Below are 24,657 nucleotides of genomic sequence, written 5' to 3' on the forward strand. Positions count from 1 at the left end.
CTCTTTCTCTCCTTCCTTCTTTCTTTCTTTATTGCTTCCTTCCTTCCTACTAACTACATATGTAATTAATCATGTTATCTGTCATACCCATGGTTTACTCTCAGTAACTAACCCCCACTTCAACCTCTGTTCAAGGAGGAGTCATATGAGTCATATTTGGACTCAAGGTCAGCCAGTCCGTGAGCTGAACATCCTCACACAGCATGAGAAGATAAAGCATGGGCAATCCCATTTCTTGAAAATTTAAGTCAGGAAATACCAATATCAAATAAATAAGGAGTCTCTTATGAGGATAAGCTGGAGTTATGAACAGTTTGTCAGGACCATGAAGTCAGTAGAAAGAAAATCTTATGAACCATAAACTGTTAAAAAACAAAAAGTGTGCAACATTAAATATATATATATATATATATATATATCTGTGTGTGTGTGTGTATGTATGTATGTTTGTATATGCATATTGATGGAGGAGAGTTATCTGTCTATGTTACTTTCATTGGTTAATTAATAAAGAAAACTGCCTTGGCCCTTTAAGAGACAGAAAATTAGGTAGGTGGAGTAGACAGAACAGAATTCTGGGAAAGAGAGGGGAGACGCTTCAGGCAGTCACCATGATTCTCCTCTCTGAGATGGATGCAGGTTAAGATCTCTCCTGGTAAGCCACACCTCGTGGTGCTACACGGATTACTAAATATGGGTTAAAGGAAGATGTGAGAATTAACCAATAAGAGGCTACAGATAATGGGCCAGGCAGTGTTTAAAAGAATACAATTTCCGTGTAATTATTTCGGGTGTAAAGCTAGCCGGCGGCCGGGTGGCAGGACGCAGCCCCGCCACTTCCTTCTACAGCATATATACTTATATATAAAATAAAAAGAAACCACAGACAGATGTGGTCAGTTTTTTTAAAAAGTAAACATGTTAGGAACACCCAAGTCCTATAAACAGTGTGACTATAGAATGGAGACTCATGTAGTCAAGGTTTCAGTAGTCATCCATCTATTCCAAGCTAGTCTTCCAACAATAATTCTCATGAGTCTTGCCACTGTAAGAGCTTGAATTGTCTTGACATTCCATCTTCTTATTGTCCATGACTGTTATGATATTGCCTCATCCTCTATTAATCATCTTAGGTAAGCCTTCAACAACCAATAATCCAATCGAAATTCTTTTAAAACTTGATTACAAGTATCTGAAATTCTTTAATACACAGGGAGGTATTTAAAATATGATCTATGTTCAACTACAGTGTGACTATACTGAACATTACTAAATTACATACTTAAAAAGATGTATCAGGGAACATTTGTGTTATGTCTTTTTATCACAATTATTATATATATGTTATATATCATCTATTCAAATCTGTATATCTTTAGATGAAATTATATAAATGAGAGTAAAGAACAGTACATAATGAATAGCTGTAAAAGAATTTAGAATAAATAATTTTGTATTGTGACACACTACATAATAATTGTATTTTCAACAACAGTAGACTGTTACCCCAGGTAAGAGTCAAAGAAAAAATAATCTATTATTCTACCCTTAACTTCACACTAAAGTTAAGGATATAAAAAGACTAAAAGTAGTTTAAACCCGAAGAGGAATTTTGGAGAAACAGATGAATGTATTGAGACTCCTTTGCCCACATCTAGGGGAAAAACTCCCATGAGACTGTTTGAAAAGTAATATTTATTTCTCATTCAGGTGGAAATGTATAATAAATAAGGGTCAGACTCATTCCTTAGTAATACAAAGGTCCAGGATCTAGCCAATAGGCTTCTGTAAACAGTACTGCACAAAACACTGCTACATTAGTGGGTTGTGAAAGGAGGCAGCACTTTTGTTTCCCAGCCACGCAGGACAAATAATCACACAGAAACTATGTTAATTAAAACACTATTTGGTCAATGGCTCAGATGTGTTCCCAGATGCCTCTTACATCTATTAATCTATGTCTCTCTATGAGGGTGTGGCTTACTGGTAATGTTCTGGCATCTTTCTCCTATGGTGACTACATGGCATCTCCTAGACCCTGCCTACTTTCTCTCTCTACCTCTGTTTAGATTTCACACCTGGCTTTACTCTGCTAAGCTGTTGGCTGAAACAGCTTTATTCATCAACCAATAAAAGCAGCACATACACAGAAAGACATCCCACATCAGGGGGTCATGTGGATCACTAAAACAATTTGGGAAAGGCATTCTCTTGTACATAGTGTGGCTTCGTCTTAGGTTTTATGTAAGAGATTTTGCTGAAGGAACAAGTAGAATTTTAAAGATGACTAGGAGCTAAAGAAGTTAGAAATCAACCAAGAAAAATCACAGATACATTTGACTCTACCAATGGAACACTGAGTGGGAGAAAGAGACCAATTAATGAAGTGAAGCAAATGGCCACAGAGGTCATTGGTGAACCAATAAGACACTCCTTAAAGATTATTTGCTTTAGTTTTTAATTAACTATTTAGTCATGCATTCATTTTTGTGGTGCTAAGTGTGGGAGCAGTGCCCCTTACATACCACATGATTTTTATATCGCTGAACTAGATGCCCCATCCCAAGACTTAATTTTGAATAGTTGCCAACTACAGGGAGAATTCATAGTAGGCAGACAAGCCAGAATTTTCTTGTCTTTTATTCATCTGACCCTTGTGGCACAAAACCCATCATGTTTTGAAAATGTTTCAGGAGGAAGGGGTTAATATAGAAGGGGAAGAAGGAAATGAAAGGCAATCAGGATCAATTATACACCACTCACTGACTAGCAGCTAGCCTACACCAAACAGACTATAATAAAACAAAACAGAACAAACGATAAAGCTTAAAATACAATTCATTATTACCATATGACAAACTACAGTCTAAAAGTTATTTTCTCACCTGAAAGTGAACATCAAAATCATGGGACTTTTCCAGATGGTAGTGCTACACAGCTTTCTTTAATTCCAGCACTCAGGAGGCAGAGGCAGGGAGATCTCTGAGTTTGAGACCAGCATGGGCTCCAGGGTGAGTTCCAGGACAGCCAGTGCTACACAGAAAAACCCTGTGTCAAAAAAACAAAGAAAGAAACAACAACAAAATCAAGGGCCTTTCCTTAAATTTGATGAAAGGCCAACAACAACAAAAAAATTTCAACCCTGTGAAATAAACTTCAGGAGATAGATGTGGATAGATAAAATTAAATTACTTTATAAATACATCCAATGAAACCCACTTATTCAGTCAAAATGTTACAAATGTGTAATTTTAGGAAAGCATTATACTGGATAAAATATTTAAAGATAAAATAAATCTTTAAAATAAAATTTAAAGATAAAAATTTAAATATAAATGTTATGTTTTAAAAATAACCAAATATGATATTATAAACTATTATTCAGATAAGAATAATATTGTTGAGTTGTAAAGAATCAAGAAAAACAACATAAATCAAAGCACAACCAAATATAATTTTAGTTATATGTTAAAAAAAACCCTATATTATAATCTCAAAAAGAGAAGAATTTTCCTAGCCAGGCATGGTGGCAGATATTGGTAATTCCTGAATTCCATAGGCTGAGGTGGGATGGTGGCAAATTTGAGGCCAGCCTGAGCTACATAAGGAAATCCCATGACCGACACTATTTCTTCCCAAACGAATTTTCACATACATAAAACACTTTCATTCTATCTTCCCAACTGTAGACACATTATTTTGCAATAAATACTATCAAAATTTTGCAGAGTGAGGACTACTCTTCCCTTAATACTGTTAAATTTGGATTTTCTGTTGTGGGATAATCTTTATTGACACTGTGAAAATAGGACTACTTTACCTCATCTGCCTAAGGCACCTTCTGATTGGCTTAATAAAGAGCTGAATGGCTAATAGCTAGGCAGGAGAGTATAGGCAGGACTTTTGGGGAGAGAGAGGAATTCGGGGAAAGAATCAGAGAGGCAGAACTTGTCAGCAAGGCACAGGGCAAGTCAGACATAGAGTATGGAGGAGAGGTAAGGAGCCATGTGACACAACATAGATTAATATAAGTAGGTTAATTTAGTTTTAAGAGCTAGTTGGGAACAAGTCTAAACTTAGGCCAAGCTTTCAATAGTTTATAAGAAGCCTCCTTATCATTATTTGGGAGATGGTAGTTCAAAGAAAGTCTGACTACAGTTTTCCTTTCTAACATGCATAATGAAATTTTAAGAATATTTTATATATAACAATAACAGGACTAATACAAAAACTTACTATTTGCTGTGTGGTCATTATTGTATCAGGCTTGCCTATACCATCTTATTTGATCTTCAAATGCCTTTGTAGGTTGGTAGATGCCATTGTAATTTTTACAATAACTTTTGTAGATAAACTCAGTTCAGTTAAAAAAAAAGTGAATTTAACTAGTTGTGGAATTAATAACTTCCCATGCTGAATCTAGGACCCATACTGTTTTAAGCATGTTTCACTTTGCTAGGAAAATGTTCAACCAAAAGAGATTCTTTAAAGTATTTATTGATCTATCACCAGGTGTTGCCTTCTGACCTTGGCTTTGGTCCCAGGATCCTTTAACACTTGTGTCATTTGAATGGACGGAATGAATATAGGGTCTCCTGCCAGACAAAGTCCTCCTTTCACAATGGCCTGTTAGTAAATGCTCCTGAAGTAATCAATCCTCCCAGCTCTCAGGACAGAGCTATCTAATTAGAAAATCCTGAAATGGTTAAGATAAATCCTCTTTACAATTCCTATCAGTACAAACATATTAACAAATGCAAATAACTTCCATACATTTCTGGTTTGTCTAGTGACAAAAGTCAGGAATATAATGAAGTTACTTCTGGCAACCACGCATAAAATCAAATGTGCTCTTTGTGATTCTTCTTATAGCACTGGACCAGTTTACCAAAAAAAAAAAAAAAAAAAAAAACCAAGCTAGCTCTTTTATTCAGTGGTGGAAAGAAGGAAGGAAGATATCCTTTGTTACAATCTTGATGCTTTTTACTTTGGTAGATTTTGGTATTTCTTGGTAAATTATCCTGTCTTTCCTGTAGAAAATGTGTGAGTCTAGTAAAACTTCTATAAAGAATATATTCTTCTGTAGTACAGAGAAATAATACCTCAAAGCCAAATAATCATTCTTATTTGCATATTCTCTTCTGAACAACACCTTTGGATTTATGTCTCATCTTTTATTCAGTTTCATTGATCCACCTGTCTATTTTATACCAATACTGTTATGTTTTTATTGCTATAGCTCTGTAATAGAGCTTGAGATCAGGGATGGTGATACCTTCGGAAGTTCTGTTATTATACAGAACTGTTTTAGCTATTCTGGATTTTTGTTTGTTTGTTTTTCCATATGAAGATGAGTATTGTTCTTTCAAGATCTGTAAAGATCTTGTGTTGGAATTGTGTTGAATTTGTTGATTGCTTTTGGTAAGACAGCCATTTCTACTATGTTAATCCTACTGATCCATGATCATGGGACATCTTCCCGTCTTCTGATATCTCCTCCAATTTCTTTCTTCAAAGACATGAAGTTCTTGTCATACAGGTCTTTCACTTGCTTTGTTAGAGTTATCCCAAGATATTTTATATTATTTGTGGCTATTGTGAAGCGTGCTGTTTCCCTGATTTCTTTCTCAGCCCTTTCATTATTTATTTATAACAGGTCTACTGATATTCTTTAGTTAATCTTCTAACCAGCCACTTCACTAAAGGTGTTTATCAGCTATAGAAGTCCCTGTTATAATTTTGGAGTCACTTATGTATACTATTATGTCATCTGCAAATAGAAATCTCAGACATAAATCCACATACTACGAACACTTGGTTTTTGATTTTTAAAAAAGCCAGAAAAATACAATGGAGAAAATAAAACATGTACAGCAAGTAGTGGCATAACTGAATGTAAGCATGCAAAAGAATGCAAATAGATCCATATCTATCACCCTGCAAGACTGAAGTTCAAGTGGATCGAAGACATCAACATAGAACCAGTTACCCTGAACCTGATAGAAGATAAAGTAGGAAATATCCTTGGATGCATTGGCACAGAAGACAACTTCCTGTACAGAAAACCTGTAGTATAGGCATTAAGATCAACAATTAATATATGGGACCTCATGAAACTGAAAAGCTTTTGTAAGGCAAAGAATGCTGTCAATAGGACAAAGCAACAGCCCACAGAATGGGTAAAGATCTTCACCAAACCCACATCTGACAGAGGGCTGACCTTCAAAATACATAAACAACTCAAGAAACTAGACATGGAAAAAACAAATAATCCAACTAAAAATTGGGGTACAGATCTAAACAGAGAATCCTCAGCATAAGAATCTCAAATACCCAAGAAACACTTAAAGATTTGTTCAACTTCCTTAGCCATCAAGGGGATGAAAATCAAAATTACTCTGAGATTCCATTTTACACCTGTCAGAATGGCTAAGATCAAAAACACTGATGACAACTTATGCTGGAGAGGATATGGAGCAAGGGGACCACTCTTCCACTGCTGGTGGGAGTGTAAACTTGTACAGACAATTTGGAAATCATTATGATGGTTCCTCAGAAAATTAGGAATTGATCTACTTCAAGGCCTAGTGATACTTCTCTTGGGCATAAACCAGAAACATGCTCAATCATACCATAAGGATTCTTGATCTATGTTCATAGCAACCTTATTTGTAATACTCAGAACTTGGAAACAACCTAGATGCTCCTCAATGGAAGAATGAATAAAGAAAATGTGATACATTTATACAATCGAGTGTTACTCAGCTGTTAAAAATGGCATTGGGAAATTTGAAGGCAAACAGATAGAACTAAAAAAAATCCTGAGTAAGGTAACCCAGTCCCATAACAAACATGGTATATATTCACTTATAAGTGGATATTAGCTGTAAAATAAAGGATAACCAGGCTACAATCCACAGATCCAAAGAGGCTAGGTAACAAGGAGGGCCCAAGGATGAACACATGGATCTCTCTGGGAAGGGAAAATGAAAGAGATCTCCTGTATGGACTGAGGGTGGGTGGGCATGGGAACTTGAAGGATCAAGTTGGGGGTGAGTGGAGGAGGAGAATACTGAAAGAGATTACTGGAAAGGGGGGTTTGGAGAGCCATATAGAAACTGGATGCAAGGAAAGCACCCACGGATCTACAAGGATGAATGCAACTAAGACTTCTAGCAATAGTGGATATAGTAGTCTGAACTGGCCATCTCCTGTGATCAGATTGGTGTCTACCCCATTTGTCATCAGAGAGCCTTGGTAACAGATACAGAGACCCATAGCCAAACATTAGGCTGATCTTGTAGAATCCTGCTGAAGAGAAGGAAGGAAGGATTGTAGTAGCCAGAGAGGTCAGGGACTTCACAAGAAAATCCACAGAAACATCTAACCTCATTCTTAGGCACACATAAAGTCTAAACCAACACACCAGGGAGCCTGAATGGGACCAACCTAAGCCCTCTACATATATGTGAGTGTTGTGTAGCTTAGTCTATTCGTGTAACTCCTAACAAAGTGAGCAGGGGATGTCCCTAATGCTTAGTCAGGCTCTTGGGAACCTATTCCTCATACTGTACTGTCTTGCCCCAGCCTAAATAATAGTCTTATGGCAACTTAATACTCAATGCTTTCCTGATACCCCTGGAAAGTCTGCCCCTTTATGAACATAAACCGAGAAGGAGTGGGTTGGGGTGAGTGGAGGGGAGGTGGAAGAGGGTATTGGAGGAGAGGAGGGAGGGAAAACTGCAATTGGGATGTAAAATAAATAAAAATTAAAAAATCCCACCACCTTTGCTTCAATTATGAATTTGCAATCAATGCACGTGAGTAATATGATCAGCTGCATTTTATTCCACTGAGGATCACAAGGAAAGGTACCCTCTTCCCCCTACCTGCCTGGTGCCCTGGCGAAGGTTACAGACTTCCCTCTTCCCCTGTTCTTTGCAACCCTGTGTTTATTTCCTTATCACTAACCTTCCCAGCTTCTCTTCTTTTCTATGTCATTATTAACTTCATTGTCCTTATCAGATAACTTGGAATGATCACAGAGATGAGTGGTAAATGAATTACATTAGCAATCAGTTTAATGGAGGCAGGCCCTCCTCCTTGTATGTGAAAATAGCAGAGTTAGTGGATCAAGGAAAGAAAGACAGAGGTGAAAGAAAGAAACAAAGGAAACAGGGAAGTAAGGAGGGAATAAGGAATAGTGGGGGGAGGGTCATATGGCAATCAGATATTTGTGAAAATGCACCTTAGAGTAATTATATAAATAGTTACATTATACCATTTCCTCTATAATATATTTGATATATATATACATATATATATTTGTTTATACGTGTATGCTTTTCTTTTAGGTTCTTTTACTTTCAACATTTTTCTCAAGTAATTCCATCTCATTTATGATGGGAGGACAGCAGAAGGTAGAAAAAATACATATTTGGCCTCAATTCAGTGTACATGTAGATATGAAAGCCAGGCAGTCTGCCCAATATGACTGGATTACCTACCAAATGTGCTGGCATAGCTACAACATTTTTGAATGCCCTGAAGCACTTTTGGTTTGCCAAACATATGTTGAACCACAAATATTTACACTGAATCAAAATGATAGGAGTTGAAACAGATAGATGTGACCTAAACATTCTTACATTATGTTAATAAAATATGTTATAAATTTATTCTCCTATTTTCACATTAAAATTCTACTCCTCACTATTTTGGAATATGATATTATTTCTTTCTCTGTCCACACAAAATCAGTGAGAAAGGTGACCACCTAGAAAACAAATCCAGAGGCATGAAGTAAAGTCAGTTCTCCCACAATTACGATTTGGGAATGGTAACATCTAAAATTATGTGGAAACGTTTGGCTGTTTAAACAGACCAGAGTGTTACATTGATAGTCCTAAAAAATAAATATGGTATATCATACAAATTCCAAGCATCAAGCTGGATATGGTGATTTACACCTGTAATCCTTGTGTTAAGCACACAGTCAGGAGAATCTGCTGCAAGTTTAAAGCCAATCTGGTCTATAAAATGAATTTCAGGCTGGCCAGGGACACATAGTGAGATCCTGTCTAAAAACAAAAAACCACAATGAACAACAACAATACATCCTATAATCCCTGCTCATGTTTCTAAGACCACAGGTCAGAAATTGGAGCTGTTGGCCTTTGAATCTTGTAAGGATATGAAAAACACTCCAAAATTATGATTGATAAACAGCGGAAATGCTCAAATAAATGCAATGTACCTTATTTAACTATTTTCTTTCAATGTTTTAGAATGGACTGTGAAGTATAGTCTTGGATCAACAATGTCATGAACACAAGACAACTAGGAAAAAAAGAAAAGAGCCTTTTAAAAAAATCTTTACCCAGTCTTGAAAATAGGACTTGGAAATTCCTTTGGGTGTTGAAGGAGCGAGAAATAAACAGTATGTGTAGACAAAACACCTTCCTTTATGCCATTATCTTCTGGTTTCACTCTGAATAGATACCTTCATGAAGAGAAAACATGTTTCATAATACTGCATTTAAGACTAAAAGGAAGGCAGAGCCAGTACTTTGAAACAACTGCATTTTTGTTAAACGAAAACATAATGTATTATCTCTTATATTACAGGAGGATGTTTCAACAACAAAAATAATTACAAAATTCTATGTGGCTAGAGGAAACATTTAAGAACTGGCATTCTTTGTCACAAACATACTCATTTATTTATTTCCCATACCAATACCTTCTACTGACAGTGAATTTCACTATATAACTCAAAGGTAGTGTGCATGTGTATCTGTATGTGTGAAACTTCATGTGCACATACATGACTATGTCTAACATAATAGAGAATGTGCTGTGGGATAATGCTCTTATACACTGTAAAGATCTGTCACTCATATTGCTTAAAAAAATCTCTGATTGGCCAGTAGCCAGACAGGAAGTATAGGTAGGGCAACCAGACAAAGAGAATTCTGTGAAGAGGAAAAGCAGAGAGTCAGTCACCAGCCAGATGCAGAGGAAGCAAGATGAGAATGTTTCACTGAGAAAAGGTACCAAGACATATGGCTAAACATCAATAACAATTATTGGTTAAGTTGTAATATGTAGTCAATAATAAGCCTGAGCTAATAAGCCAAAGAGTTTATAATTAATATAAGATTCTGTGTGCTTCTTTGGGACTAAATGGCCGTGGTGCTGAGCAGGACAGAAACTTCCATCTATGAGAATGACACCCTTAGGAAATACCAGTATGTGCAGAATAAAAGCTATCTACTTGGAGGAATTTCTAGATACCTAATGAAATTCCAGAAATTTCAGTGGTTATTAAAGACAAAACTGTCATCCTAAACACAGTCATTCATTTTCATTTTCCTCTGTGTTACTTATCTCCTTTTAGCTCTTGGCATCCATTGATCTTTGCAGATTCCTAGTCTTCTGTAACTCCACTTTATTTTCTAGAAGCAGATTTTCTACATGCCTCGTGTCTATTATTCTTCTGCTATTAGTTTAATAAGCATTCTCCCTCTCTCATGCTCACTACAAAGTGGTTTTCTAACAGCACAAACAAACAAACAAATAAATAAATAATGCGACTTCGTTTGCTGCACACAAGACTTGTACTTAAAAATAAGCTGCAGTTGATTTTTTTATGTTCTTTCCACACAAGGAATTTGCAAATCTATCAGGTCAAAATAACCAGCATAAGCAAAATGCCTGCTACTTATCACCAACCTTATTTTTTAAAAGACATTTGAATAGTCTGAAGCATTGACAATTTGTACATACTTCTTTGATTATAGAGGAGACAGCCTGCCATTATACCAGAAATAGTTGATATTACATCAGTAGGCAGCCTAGAAACATACAACTCCTTCCGCTTTCAGATTCATATTTATTTGGAAAGGGCTAGGCAGTGAGTTCCTGTCAAATCTTTAAGGTTTTATATGCTTACAGCATAGTTTTAATGGGAATATAGATTAAAATCTTAGCACTTATAAGGCTTATTTTTCTCCAGGAAATAATTTCTAATGTGATTTTCATGAATATATACTTGAGTATTATTGGTATCATATATAACTAAATCCTAAAGTTTCATGTATATGAGTTTTAAAAGGAACAACTTCAGTAAAAACATAGGGATTTGGAAACTGGCAAGGAAACGCTCATGTGGGAGAATATTGTGATATTTGATGTGAAGTGATAGGTTGACTTATTGGAGCTGGTGAAATAACTCAGTGGATAAAGGCCCTTCGCCAAGCCTGAAGACATGAGTTGTTTGCCAACTGTGTATCTGACAGATTAGTATTCAAAATCTATAAAGAGCAAAAGAGAGACGGGGGGAGGGAGACAGGGAGAGGAGAGAGACAAAAGGACAAAGCACCTATTTGAAAAAAACAAAACAAAAAACAAACAAACAAATAAACAAAACAGGCTACAGATCTGAACAGAGAGCTCTCAGGAGATGTGGGATTTCCCTCTGTATGGTGTGATTACCATTGATAAATAAAGAAACTGCTTTAGGCCTATAGAAGAGCTATAGGGGAACAGAGCTAGGTGGGGAAAACTAAGCTGAATGTTGGGAGAAAGAAGAAGGAGTTAGGGAGAAGCCATAGAGCCAGTGCCGGAGACAGCTGTGCTGAAACTTTACTGGTAGGCCACGACCTCACGGTGATGTACAGATTAATAGAATGGGTTACATTAAGATGTAAGAGTTAGCCAATAAGAAGCTAGAGCTAATGGACCAAGCAGTGATATAAATAATACAGTTTTTGTGTGATTGTATCGGGACTAAGCGACCGGGAACTAACTAGCGGCCTTACTCAGAAGAAGGATTTGAATAGTCTGAAGCATTGAAAATTTGTACATACTTCTTTGATTATAGAGGAGACAGCCTGCCATTATACCAGAAATAGTTGATATTACATCAGTAGGCAGCCTAGAAACATACAACTCCTTCAGCTTTCAGATTCATATTTATTTGGAAAGGGCTAGGCCCTTTCCAAGATATTTCCAAGATATTTCTCAAAAACTGTTCATTGTTCTTGGCACTGGGGACATAAAATCAAATGAACTTGAATATTTCATCTCACCCCAGTCATAATGACTACGGTAAACAAAACAGCTAACAACAGATGCTGGAGAGGTTCTTGGGAAAAGGCAACCTTCACTCACTCTTGCATAATAATGCAACCTAGCGGGCTTGCTGCGGAGGAACGGCTGTTGGTGTCTGCCTTTGGCCAGCCAGAAGCTGGGCTCTTTGCTGCTGGTCGCCGAGTGTCTTTTTCAGGAGGAGCCATGGCGCTCAGGGTCACTAGGAGCACGAAACTTAACACGGAAAATAAGGCCAAGGTCAGCATGGCAGGCGCCAAGCGTGTGCCTTTGGCAATTGCTGCAGCCTCCAAGCCCGGGCTGAGACCAAGAACCGCTCTTGGAGATATTGGTAACAAAGTCAGCGAACAGGCACAGGCAAGACTGCCTCTGAAAAAGGAACTAAAAACTTCAGTTACTGGGAAAGTTTCAGCTAAAATCCCACCAAAACTTCTGGAGAAGGTTCCTGTGAGTGAGCCAGAGGTGGAAATTACTGAGCCTGAGCCCGAGCCTGAACCTGTTATGGAAGAAAAACTTTCTCCTGAACCTATTTTGGTTGATAATCCCTCTCCAAGCCCAATGGAAACATCTGGATGTGCCCCTGCAGAAGAATATTTGTGTCAGGCTTTCTCTGATGTAATTCTTGCTGTGAGTGATGTGGATGCAGATGATGGAGCTGACCCAAACCTCTGCAGTGAATATGTGAAAGACATACATGCTTATCTCAGACAACTGGAGGAAGAACAGTCAGTTAAACCAAAATACCTACTGGGCCGTGAAGTCACTGGAAACATGAGAGCCATCCTAATTGACTGGCTGATACAGGTTCAGATGAAATTTAGGCTGCTACAGGAGACCATGTACATGACTGTTTCCATTATTGACCGGTTCATGCAGGATAATTGTGTGCCCAAGAAGATGCTGCAGCTGGTTGGTGTGACTGCTATGTTTATTGCAAGTAAATATGAAGAAATGTACCCTCCAGAAATAGGTGACTTTGCTTTTGTGACTAACAATACTTATACCAAGCACCAAATCAGACAGATGGAAATGAAGATTCTGAGAGTTCTAAACTTCAGTTTGGGTCGCCCTCTGCCTCTGCACTTCCTCCGTAGAGCATCTAAAATTGGAGAGGTTGATGTTGAACAGCATACTTTGGCCAAATACCTCATGGAGCTCACGATGCTGGACTACGACATGGTGCACTTCCCTCCTTCTCAAATTGCAGCTGGAGCTTTTTGCTTAGCACTGAAAATCCTTGACAACGGTGAATGGACCCCGACTCTGCAGCACTACCTGTCCTACACGGAAGAATCCCTTTTGCCTGTTATGCAGCACCTGGCTAAGAATATAGTCACAGTGAACCGCGGCCTTACAAAGCACATGACTGTCAAGAATAAGTATGCAACCTCCAAGCATGCTAAGATCAGCACTCTGGCGCAGCTGAATTGTACACTGGTTCAAAATTTGGCCAAGGCTGTGGCAAAGGCATAACTCAAGTAGACCACCACTACATCTGCACATGTGATTGGCACCATGTGCCGCCTGTACATAGTATACATTGCTTGTTCTTCAATAAAGGTCCTTTTACTTTCATAGATCACCTCATTTGAATGGTTTGCTTCTAACTCTAGGATAACAAAACTTGTCTGAAACATTTAGGAATTTTTTTTTCATTTTTTTGTATCTTTTTTTCTGTTTTTCATTTAGGAATATTTTTAAAAACTGGTTTTACTTTAACAGGAGATCCAAGTAATGTATATAATTGTAGCCTATGTTTATATACCTTTTATGTGTCCTGATGGTGTCATCTTGCAAAGTCCTCTGCCTAGCTCTGCTTTCAACTGTGTATCTACCTGCTTGTCCTTCGTTCCGTTTTCTTCAGGTGGTTGCTGCCCTTCACCACTATCTCATAGCTAAAACCCAGGTTTTTGTGTGTGTAATTATTTATTTGTTCTTGATTGACTTGGAAAATAGGATGTTTAAAACTAAAGGTATCTTTTAAAAGAACTTGCCCCTCAGTCTCAATGCCCTGTATAAATGTAATCATGCATATGTTGTCGAGATATTTTTAATATGGGTTCATTTTTTTCCCAATAATATGCCATTCACTGCCTATATTGCATTCATAGTGTGCATTTCATACTGTATGTAATATATTCAGTCGTCCCTTCAAAGACATTCGGACTGCATTCTCTCTTTGCCTGTGTTATACACAGTGCTGCTAAGATGCTGTTCTGTGCCTTGCTTCACCTTATACGTAGCAGCTCTCCTAGGGGAGTATGCTTCAAATTCTGACACAGCTGGATGAGACCAAGGTGCCACTTCCTCTGTCTTTCTTCTGTCTTGTGACTCTGGCAAAAATCCTGTCTCATTTGCTGTTTTAATTTATACATCCAGTAATAAAGTTGAATAAAATTTTATTAATGGAAAGCAAAAAAAAAAAAAAATAATGCAACCTAGCACAACCATTATGGAAATCAATGTGGAGAATCCTCCAAAAGTTAAAAATAAATGTACCAAATGCCCCAGCTATATCACACCTTGCCATATACCCAAAAGACTTGACCTCCAAATTCGTAGATACTTGATCAGCCACATTCATTACCAGTCTGTTCACAATACTTAGGAAATGAAAACAACCTCAATGTTCATCGACTTACTACTGGATAATAAAAAATAAGGTACATATAGCTGTAAAAAATGAAATCATAAAATTTTCAGATAGAGGAATAGAACTAGAAAAAATTATATTGCTTGAAAAAACAGACACAGCAAGACCAACATCATCACAATGTTCCCTCTAATCTGTTGTTTCTGATTCCAAAATGTTCAGATGTGAGTATACAACATGGAATAAATGCAGAAACCAGGAAAGTATAAAGCGAACTATGGAGGAAATTACTAGAGAAGAGAATAGCAAGATATAAGTGATTTGAAGGGGTAAATGAGTAAAAAGAGGGTTCTTTAAATCAGGAGGGGGTAAGAAGGTCAATACAGAAGAAGAGGGAGAAGGGAGTGAAAATAACACTAAAGATACCTTGTAAAGCCAATGAGGACACTAAGAGAGACTTACATAGATCTAATCTACATGGAAAGTAGAAAAGGACAAGATATCCTGAGTAAATTGGGAGCATGGGGACCTTGGGGGAGGGCTGAAGGGGGAGGGGAGAAGCAGGGAGGGGAGCAGAGAAAAGTGCAGAGCTCAATAAAAATCAATAAAAAAGATATCTTGTAAAGCCAAAAAGAATCATATTATTTATTTGAATTTACTTGAAGGCTCCCTTCAAGATCCATAGACTAAGAAAACCCCCAATATCAGGCATGAGAAACTCAGTTTTCAGTTGTTGGTCAAGGAGTCCAAGACACATAACCTATCCCTATTGCCCTTGGCTGCCTCCCAAAGGATGACAGTAAGCCCCTATTGCTGAGGACACCACACACTTCAAACACAAGACCCAGAGGCTCTGAGAAGGACCTGATATGAAATCCTCCTCGCTGAGGACTAACTTTCATAACACCAGATGAACCTATGCAAGGTTCCAAAGAAAGGATGCAACCAATAGGACTACCCAGCTCTAGTGCCTATGAACTACCATGATATGGCAAGATCTCCATAAAATATGCCTAAACAATGGCATTCGTATATTGCCGGCAACCAAAAGCACACTATTTGGACTTAAGACCCACTCAGCAAGAGGGAAATCATGCCTGCTATTGGAAGGATGTTGGCCAACTAGTCATAGCTAGTGAGGTCATAAATCTAAGAGGAAAAGCTTTTACTGACACTTTTCTAAACAAATGTATCTTAACTACTGTATTCTAAATATTTATCCTCATACCCACCTGTAAATGTAGCTCCCATCCCTGAGCAAAAAAAAAGCTTATCTTTGCAGCAGAAAGAGGAAAACTACACGTGGTCAAAACGCAGAGAATGAGTGACCATGCAATGTCCAACTGCAATTGGTACATCTACAACAGAACTCCTCCTCAGGGAACACTGGGGAAGAGGGAGAAAGAAAGATTGTAAAAGTCAGAGAACTGGAAAATCTGTTGGAAGTAGATTATGGCAGTGAAGCTCCACCGTGAAGGCTTAACAATATGGCTGTCTAAACAAGACCTCAACAACAACAGCATCAACAAACATGCTACCATGAAAGGGGGAATTCTCACAGGGCCTCATCTCTAGACAAAGGACTTCAAGAAACTTAGGAACGCTGAGAATGGGAACAAATTTCTCCAGGGATGATAGATACCCCCTAATTAGTTACTCAATATATTTAGGTGTGTGTGTGGGGTGTGTGTGTGTGTGTGTGTGTGTGTGTGTGTGTAATAACAGTTAAAGAAAAAGAGACCATAATTTCAAGAGTGGGCAAGTAAAGTACATGGGAGCAGTTGGAGGGAGGAAGGGGAAGGAAAAATGATGTAATTATATTTTAATAAATAAGTATTTTTTTTCCTTTTTTTCTTTTTTTTGGTTTTTCGAGACAGGGCTTCTCTGCAGCTTTTTTAGAGCCTGTCCTGGAACTAGCTCTTGTAGACCAGGCTGGCCTCGAACTCACAGAGATCCGCCTGCCTCTGCCTCCCGAGTGCTGGGATTAAAGGCATGCACCACCACCGCCCGGCATAAATAAGTATCTTTAAAGGACATAAAAGAAATTGGCAAAGAAATACTCAGAATGAAAAACAGTGTGGCCTTTGAAGCAATGAGCTGATTAATTGAAGGCAGTGTAATGACTCAATGGGTAAAGGCACTTGCCGCCAAGCCTGAAGGCTTGAATTTAATTCCTGGAACTCACGTGGTTTAAGGAGAGAACTGACTTTCAGAAGTCCTCCCTGATCTCCACATGCACCCTATGGAGTCCATGTATATATATATATATATATATATATATATATATATATATATATATATATATATATATATATAATCATATAATGTGCATAAACAATAAATAAGTAAAATGAAGCGTTTTATTACATGTTTAGATTGACTGATTGCCTCCACTGTTCACCCTAGCCTGTATCCAGAGGGGCTGGCATGTTCCTCCAATAGAAACTGACTGTGTTGTTTCGCATACTATGCCTTGCTTGGACAAATGAAGCATTAGCAAGCAAAGACTTACGATGTGCTCCCATAGGGCACTTCCTTTTGTACTTTTCATATCCATTTGAGAAGGAAGCACCTTCCACAAGTGGCTGCTGATCTCCCTGTCTTGATCCCCGTAATGGCTAATCTTGGCTGCTAACTTGACTACATCTGGAATCAACTGAAACCCAAGGGTCTGGGCATACCTGTGAGGGATTTTTTGTTTGAAGCATTTGAGACTGGAAAATTCATCCTTAATCTGGGCCATAACTTGGAGGCAGTCCACATAAAAGGACATGGGGAAAAAAAGAAGCTTTTACTTTTCTTCTGCTTGCCCTCACTCTGACTGATGACTTCATGTCTTCTGCTGCTGAGGCATTCCTTCACTGGCATTAGAACCTACTTCTTTGGTTTTCTAACATGGACTGAAGACCAGCAGAGACATCCAGCCTTACAGACTGAACAACTCCCTGACTCTTGGTCTTTACTTTGAGAGATAGCCATTGCTGTGAGTAGCCTGACTCTAAACAACTCCCCTTTTAATATATACCCATTCTATCAGTTCTGTGACTTCAGAGAACCCTGACTAATGCAGTCCCAGCAGGAACATATATAGACCAGCCCTTCTCCCAGTTTCCTGCATGGAGCCAGATTCAGTGACACAGTGTGAAGTGGAGCTATCTAACTATGCCCAGGCTAGATCAGACACCTTCAGCAATGCCAAAGGATTCTGTCACTGAGTGCTGTTACATAAGAATGACTAAGTTTATATACTTGGAGACAGGCTATCATTTGAATAAGTTAAAAGTAAAACAAGAATGCAGATATTCAGTTCTTAAAAATTAAATTTAAAAAAAGTGTAGCTGTTTCAAATAAAACATGCTTGGCCAGCTTTGAATGCAAACCAGAAGAGGTGAACAGTGGCCCCGACACAATGCTAGTTCCCAACTGCCAGCTTGCCCTGCTCCCATCACTTACATAAGAAAAGTTCATCGCATAGAGATGTCTCTCAGTCTTCACCGTGATGACAGCCAGGCTAGTTTAGATGCCTGTAAGGGATGGAGTACCACTCCTAGAATTCTCAAGGCTACAACGCTTTCAGAAATGTTTATTTACGTGCTTATCCCTTGCTCTCAACTAGCTGAAACAGAACACCTTAAAGCTTCAACCACAAACGAAACCGAGCCCTTACCAGCACCTTCTAGATCAATCTTTTTGGGAAAGGATTATTCTCCTTTCTCTGTAAGAAGTATCTCAACTGACATACCAAAGTGAGAGAGAGGTTACCCAAATGGAAAGACATCACTGCCTCTGCTCACACAGAGCCCCTTGCCATAATGAGAACGTTTCCCTTCTCTCCAGGAAATAACTATACACATGAAGGGGTATCAGGAGAGGCATAAAACTATGTATCAGCTCATAATGAGTGTGGTGTCCCTTTCTTTACCTTATATTTCTGCAATGAAAATGCTATATAGAGGTCCAAGAAAGATTCACTTAACTTCCCCCCCCCAAGGGTATGTACTCCTGTATCCTAGAGAAGCAATTTGAAATTTCTTTTGCTAAAACTATTTTTAGATTCTATCTTACTAAGTATGTTACCAAGAACACAAAGTTCCCAAGATAGGAATGAACATACTTATTGACTCATAAATGGATACTGACAAACTGCTGGATGCTAGAAAACCTCAAATAAACAAGATATTCTTCTGGACATAGGCACTGTCTATAAGAGAAGTGTCAAACACAGTTCCCAAAAACAGCATGATTTAACTGACTATTTTCTGTCCTTGAAAATGGTATAACATAATATGTACCAACATGAAATTATGTTTCTGGCATAGTTTTCAGAAAGGGAGATCTGTGGTGATGGCTCAGCAATCAGTAGTACACTCTGCTCTTGCAGGTGGTCCCAAGATAGGTTCTCAGCACCAACACTGGATGGCTGACAACTGCCTGTAACTCCATCTCCAGGGGATCTGACATTCTTGTCTCTGTTGCAAGTACAATCACATGCACAAACTGACACAGATACGCACATGATTAAAAACAAAATATCCTCCGTAAAAGGTAGGTAAATACAATACTGTAGCAGCAGTGTATACTTGTATGAAATAATATAAACACCTATAAATACATATTATTGCCTAAAGTATCGTTTACAGTCACCTTTATTTTATGTATGTATATGTTCCTCTATGATGTGTGTGGTGTGTGTGTGGTGTGTGTGTGTGTGGTGTGTGTGGTGTGTGTGTGTGTGTGGTGTGTGTGGTGTGTGGTGTGTGTGTGTGTGTGTGTGTGCACGTGTGCACGTGCACGCATGTGTGTACATTCATATAAAGGTTGGCATCAAGTGTCTCTCTCAATCACTCTATATCTTAAGTTTTTGAGGCAAAGTCTCTCAGTAAATCAGGGCTCAGTGATTCAGATAAACTGACTTGGCCAGGGAACACTAAGGATCTTTTTCTGCCATAGTAGCTCTAGTATTATAGGCACCCCACCACACCTAGATTTTTACTTGGGTGCTTGGGATCTGAATTCAAGTAACCATGTTTGCATGACAAGCACTTGACTCCTGAACCAACTCCTCACTGGCTGAAGTTGCCCTCACTGCTGAAGTGATAACAACTTTTTTCCCCTTTTGATTATTCACATGTCCTAATTTACCCACAAATAGCATGCATTGTTTGTTTTAGAAAGAACAGCCTTAGTAATTATTAGAAAACAATAAAACATGTGAAGACCAACCATTCAAACAAATGATAAGAACTTAGAAATGGCGAAGCAATGCAATCTCTTCACCATAACATTCTGGGATTAAATTTCTGTATTGCTTGGATCTAGATGTAGATCTAAATGGCACCAATCTTGTTACATATGATACTTTTTTTCTTAAGGAATTTTTTTTTGCAAATAATTTTAAGTAAAATGCTTTAGGATTGAACATTTTATGTAAAATCCCTTCCCAAATCATCAAAACTAAGAACTCATTTCCTTGAGAGTATGACTTATTTTTAATGTTATTTGCATAAGAACTTGAGAACAAGATTGGGAACTGTTCATGCTAAAATAATACACGTGATAGCAAATGTGTTTTTCTCTGTGCAGTGAGAAGAAATGCACATAAATCTAGACCTATTGTGAAAAATCTATAGGTTCATATAATTTATCTAATTTTTATTATAAGATATCCAGATATTTATACTCCCTTAACAGTCATTAGAAAAAAATCAATGTATTCAGCATATTCTGTTACAAGTACCATGCAAAGCCTTTTATATAATTTTTTTCATTTGATCTTCAGACAATTTGGATAACGTTATTATCTGACACTATTGTTTAAGTTGTATTTATTTTTATTTATGTGTATAAATGCCTTGCCTGCATGTATTTATGTGTACCACATATGTGTCTGTTGCCCACAGATGGCCAAAAGGGTGTCAAATACCCTGTAAGTGGAATTACAGACTGTGGTAAGCCATCTTTTCTGTACTGGGATGTTGTAGGAGGCTGCTTGTTTGTTTCCCAGCCGCCCAGACTCCCAAAATAACCACACACAAACTGTATTAATTAAATCACTATTTGGCCTATTAGCTCTAACTTTTTATTGGCTAGCTTTTACAAACTAATTTAACCCATTTCCATTAATCTGTGTATCACCACGTGGTTGTGGTTTACCGGCAAGGTTTGGTGTCTGTCTCTGTTGGTGGCCCTATGGCTTCTCCATGACTCAGCCTCCTTTCTTCCAGTATTCAGTTTAGTATTCCCCACCTAGCTCTACTCTACCCTATCAAAGGCCTAAGACAGTTTCTTTATTAACCAATGATATTCACAGCATACAGAGGGGAATCCCACATCACTGGGAATTGAAACATGGTCCTCTGCAAAAGCAGACGGTGATCTCAACCATGGAGTCATTTTTCCAGCCACCTGCCTCTCAATTTTATAAATTCAAAAAATGATACTTATATAAGTTCTCAGAGAAAACAATAAAGCCCGTGGGAGTAGTAGCTGATACAATATTGAAGAAGGTCACACATATGCACACGCATGCATATGCACACGCATGCATATGCGCGCACACACACACACACACACACACACACACGCCTGGGCAACATTGAAAAGCAAGCAAGAAAGGAAGTACTCAGAAACTCAAAGGAACATAGAAATCAGATTAAATGGGTTGTCCCTGGAAGACAATTTGGCCACCAGAATAACAATAGCAATGGTTTATAACACAATCAAATTAAAAAATAACCTCTACATAACAACCCCAAGGGTTCCATTGTGGCATGCATACATTGGCTATAACTATGACCTTCCTAATTGGGCTTAAGTCCTGCTCAGCAAGAGGAAAATCAGACTTTATTGTGAAAACTTTGCCAGTTGCCTAGGGCTTGTGAATTCATGAATCTTGGAGAATTTACAGCAGCCACATTAATCAAACAACATAGCCATCCCTATGCACATTTAAAATATTTGTCTTTATACCTACAGATAAATGTAGTCCTTACTCCACATCAAAGAAACTTCTCTTTGCAACAGAGGGAGATGATTACAGAAAACCACAACCAATCAAAAGGTCAAGGTGTAGAGGTCAGTCCCAATGCACACAAAGACAACTCCTACACCTAAGGCTAAGGGAACATTACAGAAAAGGGGGTGAAAGATTTTAAGAGCCAGAAGAGCAGGGAGTTTGCTGTAAGATTGTGTCTCTTAGGAAAGTCAGAAGCTACACCCATAAAGCCTCACCAACATGACTACCTAAACATTAATTGAAAAACAACAGTACGCATGCTCAAGTGGACATGGGAAAGCCCTTGAGGCCTTACTCCTGTACAAAGAATCACTGGTAATTAAGGAACATTGACAGTGGGAGAAATAGTCTTTCCCAAGGAAGAGCACAGTGATTGGCTATCAAATACCAAATGGTCATCCCTGAAAACACATATACAAGTAACAATATAAAGACTGAGAAGGAATATATATATATATATATATATATATATATATATGCATGAAATAACACTTAATAAAAAATAAGGCCATACATTTGAAAGAGAGTAAGGTATATTATATGACATTTTGGAGGGAGGGACAAAAAGGGGGCAATGATGGAATTATATTATGATTTTAAGAAATAAAAGGAATGACTTTTTAAAACTACATTTTAAAGAATTGCCCACAGATGTGCCTACAAGCCAATCTGATCGAGACATTTTCTCAGATGACTCCAGCTAGTGTCAAGCTGACAAAAAAACCTAATAATCACAGTAATAAAATATTAATAATTGGTTAATGTAGAACGGGTCATAAAATGCATGTTATGCTTTCCTTTCCTCCTTGATCTACATTTAACGGTTTTTTAAAATTTTGGGAGAAATAGAGGTTTAAGCAACTTGCAAAAAGCATGCATGCATGGAGATACTTGGACTGAAACTCAGACACACTTTGTCTGCAAAGCCAGACAGGGCTCTTGAACACATCTCACTATTATAGCCGTCATAGCAATCACATCAAAGGCCATTCTGCTCAAAGCTCTCCTATGGTTTTCCTTTTCAGAACTAAAACTAGTATCTGTATAAACACTTATTACACTATCCTGCACCAGTGCTGCCTAGAGGATGTGGTCTGTGGATCTGGGGTCAATGAGAAATACAAAAGCCCAGACCTATTGAGTCCTAATTTGCACATCAATATGATCCCTAGATTATTCACACACACACACACACACACACACACACACACACACACACACACCACACCACAGGGGGGAGGAATAGCTTGAGCAGGACTGGCTCCATCTATATACTTGGCTTCCTGTTGAATTTTTTACTTGTCACTTACTAGTCTCACTAGTTGTCACTATAGCACGGCTATAACGGACTCCTAACTTTTGTAAATTATTCCAGAACAATGCTCATTTTAAGACATTTTCTGGTTATTGTATTTTCCCTACATATTCTTCATGATTTTTATAATTTTTATTAATTGATTTGTGTATTTATTTATTTGTGGTGCTGCAGCAATGCATATATCAGAGAACAACTTGAGAGAGTACTTCTCTTTTAAAAAATGTTTTTTTTAAAAAAAAAATGTTTTTATTGAGCTATATCTTTTTCTCCACTCCTCTCACTTCTTCCCCACTTCCCTTCTACCCTCTCCCGTGATCCCCATGCTCCCAATTTACTCAGGCGAGCTTGTCTTTTACTATTTCCCATGTAAATTAAATCAATGTATATCTCTCTTAGGGTCCTCATTGTTGTCTAGGTTCTCTGGGATTGTGAATTGTAGGCTTGTTTTCTTTGCTTTATGTCTAAAAGCCACTTATGAGTAAGTACGTATGATATTTGTCTTTCTGGGTCTGGGTTACCTCACTCAATATGATGTTTTCTAGATCCATCCATTTGTCTGCAAATTTGAAGATATCTTTTTTTCTGCTATGTAGTACTCCATTGTGTAAATGGACCACATCTTCTTCTGTTTTTCCACCATGTACGTCCTGGGGTTCAAAGTCATATCTTAAGGATTTTGCACTTTTTGTCTTGTCCCTGAAGTAAGTATACCACATTTGTCCACTTGGCTCCACTCCATCAAGACATCAAGAATTTTTACAAATATTTAAATCAGTGAGGTTTTCCCAATATGGGATCTCAAAACCTCCATATTCCCACCCCCACAAGATTTCATCTTCTACTTTCCATGATTTCCATTTCTGCAAAGTCTGCAATAGCCACTTGGAATATTATGTCTCTCTTTTAAAATGTATTTCTTATTTTGATTCATCCAGGTTCTGTGTGTTATGTGAGAAGCAGAATCAGGTCAATTTTGCTCTTTCTTGTAGTCCTACTTAGCCAGTAGTTGGTCCATGGTAGCTAATAAATACTAGGTTAATAAATACTAGGTTTCTGTAATTCTCATACATCAAAACTATACATATTTTAGAGAAACAGCCTCCAACAAGACAAGGAACCTCTTCAAAGTTACTAATACTATATATAGATTCAGTTAAAATTGAATTGGAGTCTAAATTCTAAATGCTTTATGATCGATTTCCTGCTTATAGGTCAGCATTCCATTATAACAAATGTGTGTGATAAACCAACTAAAAACAAAAAAATTAATCTTATCCATGGTTTCACAGATTTCAGATTATGGTTGGTGATCTGCATCACTTTTGAGCTTGTAAAAAAGATGTACATCATATGGGTGCATATTATAGAGGAAACCTATTCATGCCACTGAGCCTAGCAAGGAGAAAGATGAAAGGAAGATATAGCACGTAGAGAGCCCAAGAGACAGGAGCAGTGGAGACATACTTACAGTGACCTAACGTCCTTTCACTAGGCCCTTAAAGGTACTATTACCTCCCAACAGAGGCATGTGCTGGAAATCAAGCCTTTAAAACTGGGCTTTAGGGAGACTCAAACTCTAAACCTATGAAAAGCAATCCAAGAAGGAGGTCATATATAGTC

At 37.9% G+C, this 24,657-nt stretch overlaps 1 protein-coding gene across 1 annotated transcript; it reads left to right on the top strand.

Annotated features, from left to right (window-relative positions):
• The first annotated feature begins 12,231 nt into the window (after window positions 1–12,231).
• On the top strand, window positions 12,232–13,690 carry LOC119805267 (G2/mitotic-specific cyclin-B1-like). The gene has a single exon (XM_038317200.1). The coding sequence runs from the start codon at window positions 12,298–12,300 to the stop codon at window positions 13,582–13,584; it is 1,287 nt and encodes a 428-aa protein (XP_038173128.1). The 5' UTR covers window positions 12,232–12,297; the 3' UTR covers window positions 13,585–13,690.
• The last annotated feature ends 10,967 nt before the right edge of the window (window positions 13,691–24,657 follow it).

The sequence above is a fragment of the Arvicola amphibius genome, chromosome X, assembly GCF_903992535.2.
Source record: "Arvicola amphibius chromosome X, mArvAmp1.2, whole genome shotgun sequence".
Lineage (NCBI taxonomy): Eukaryota > Metazoa > Chordata > Mammalia > Rodentia > Cricetidae > Arvicola > Arvicola amphibius.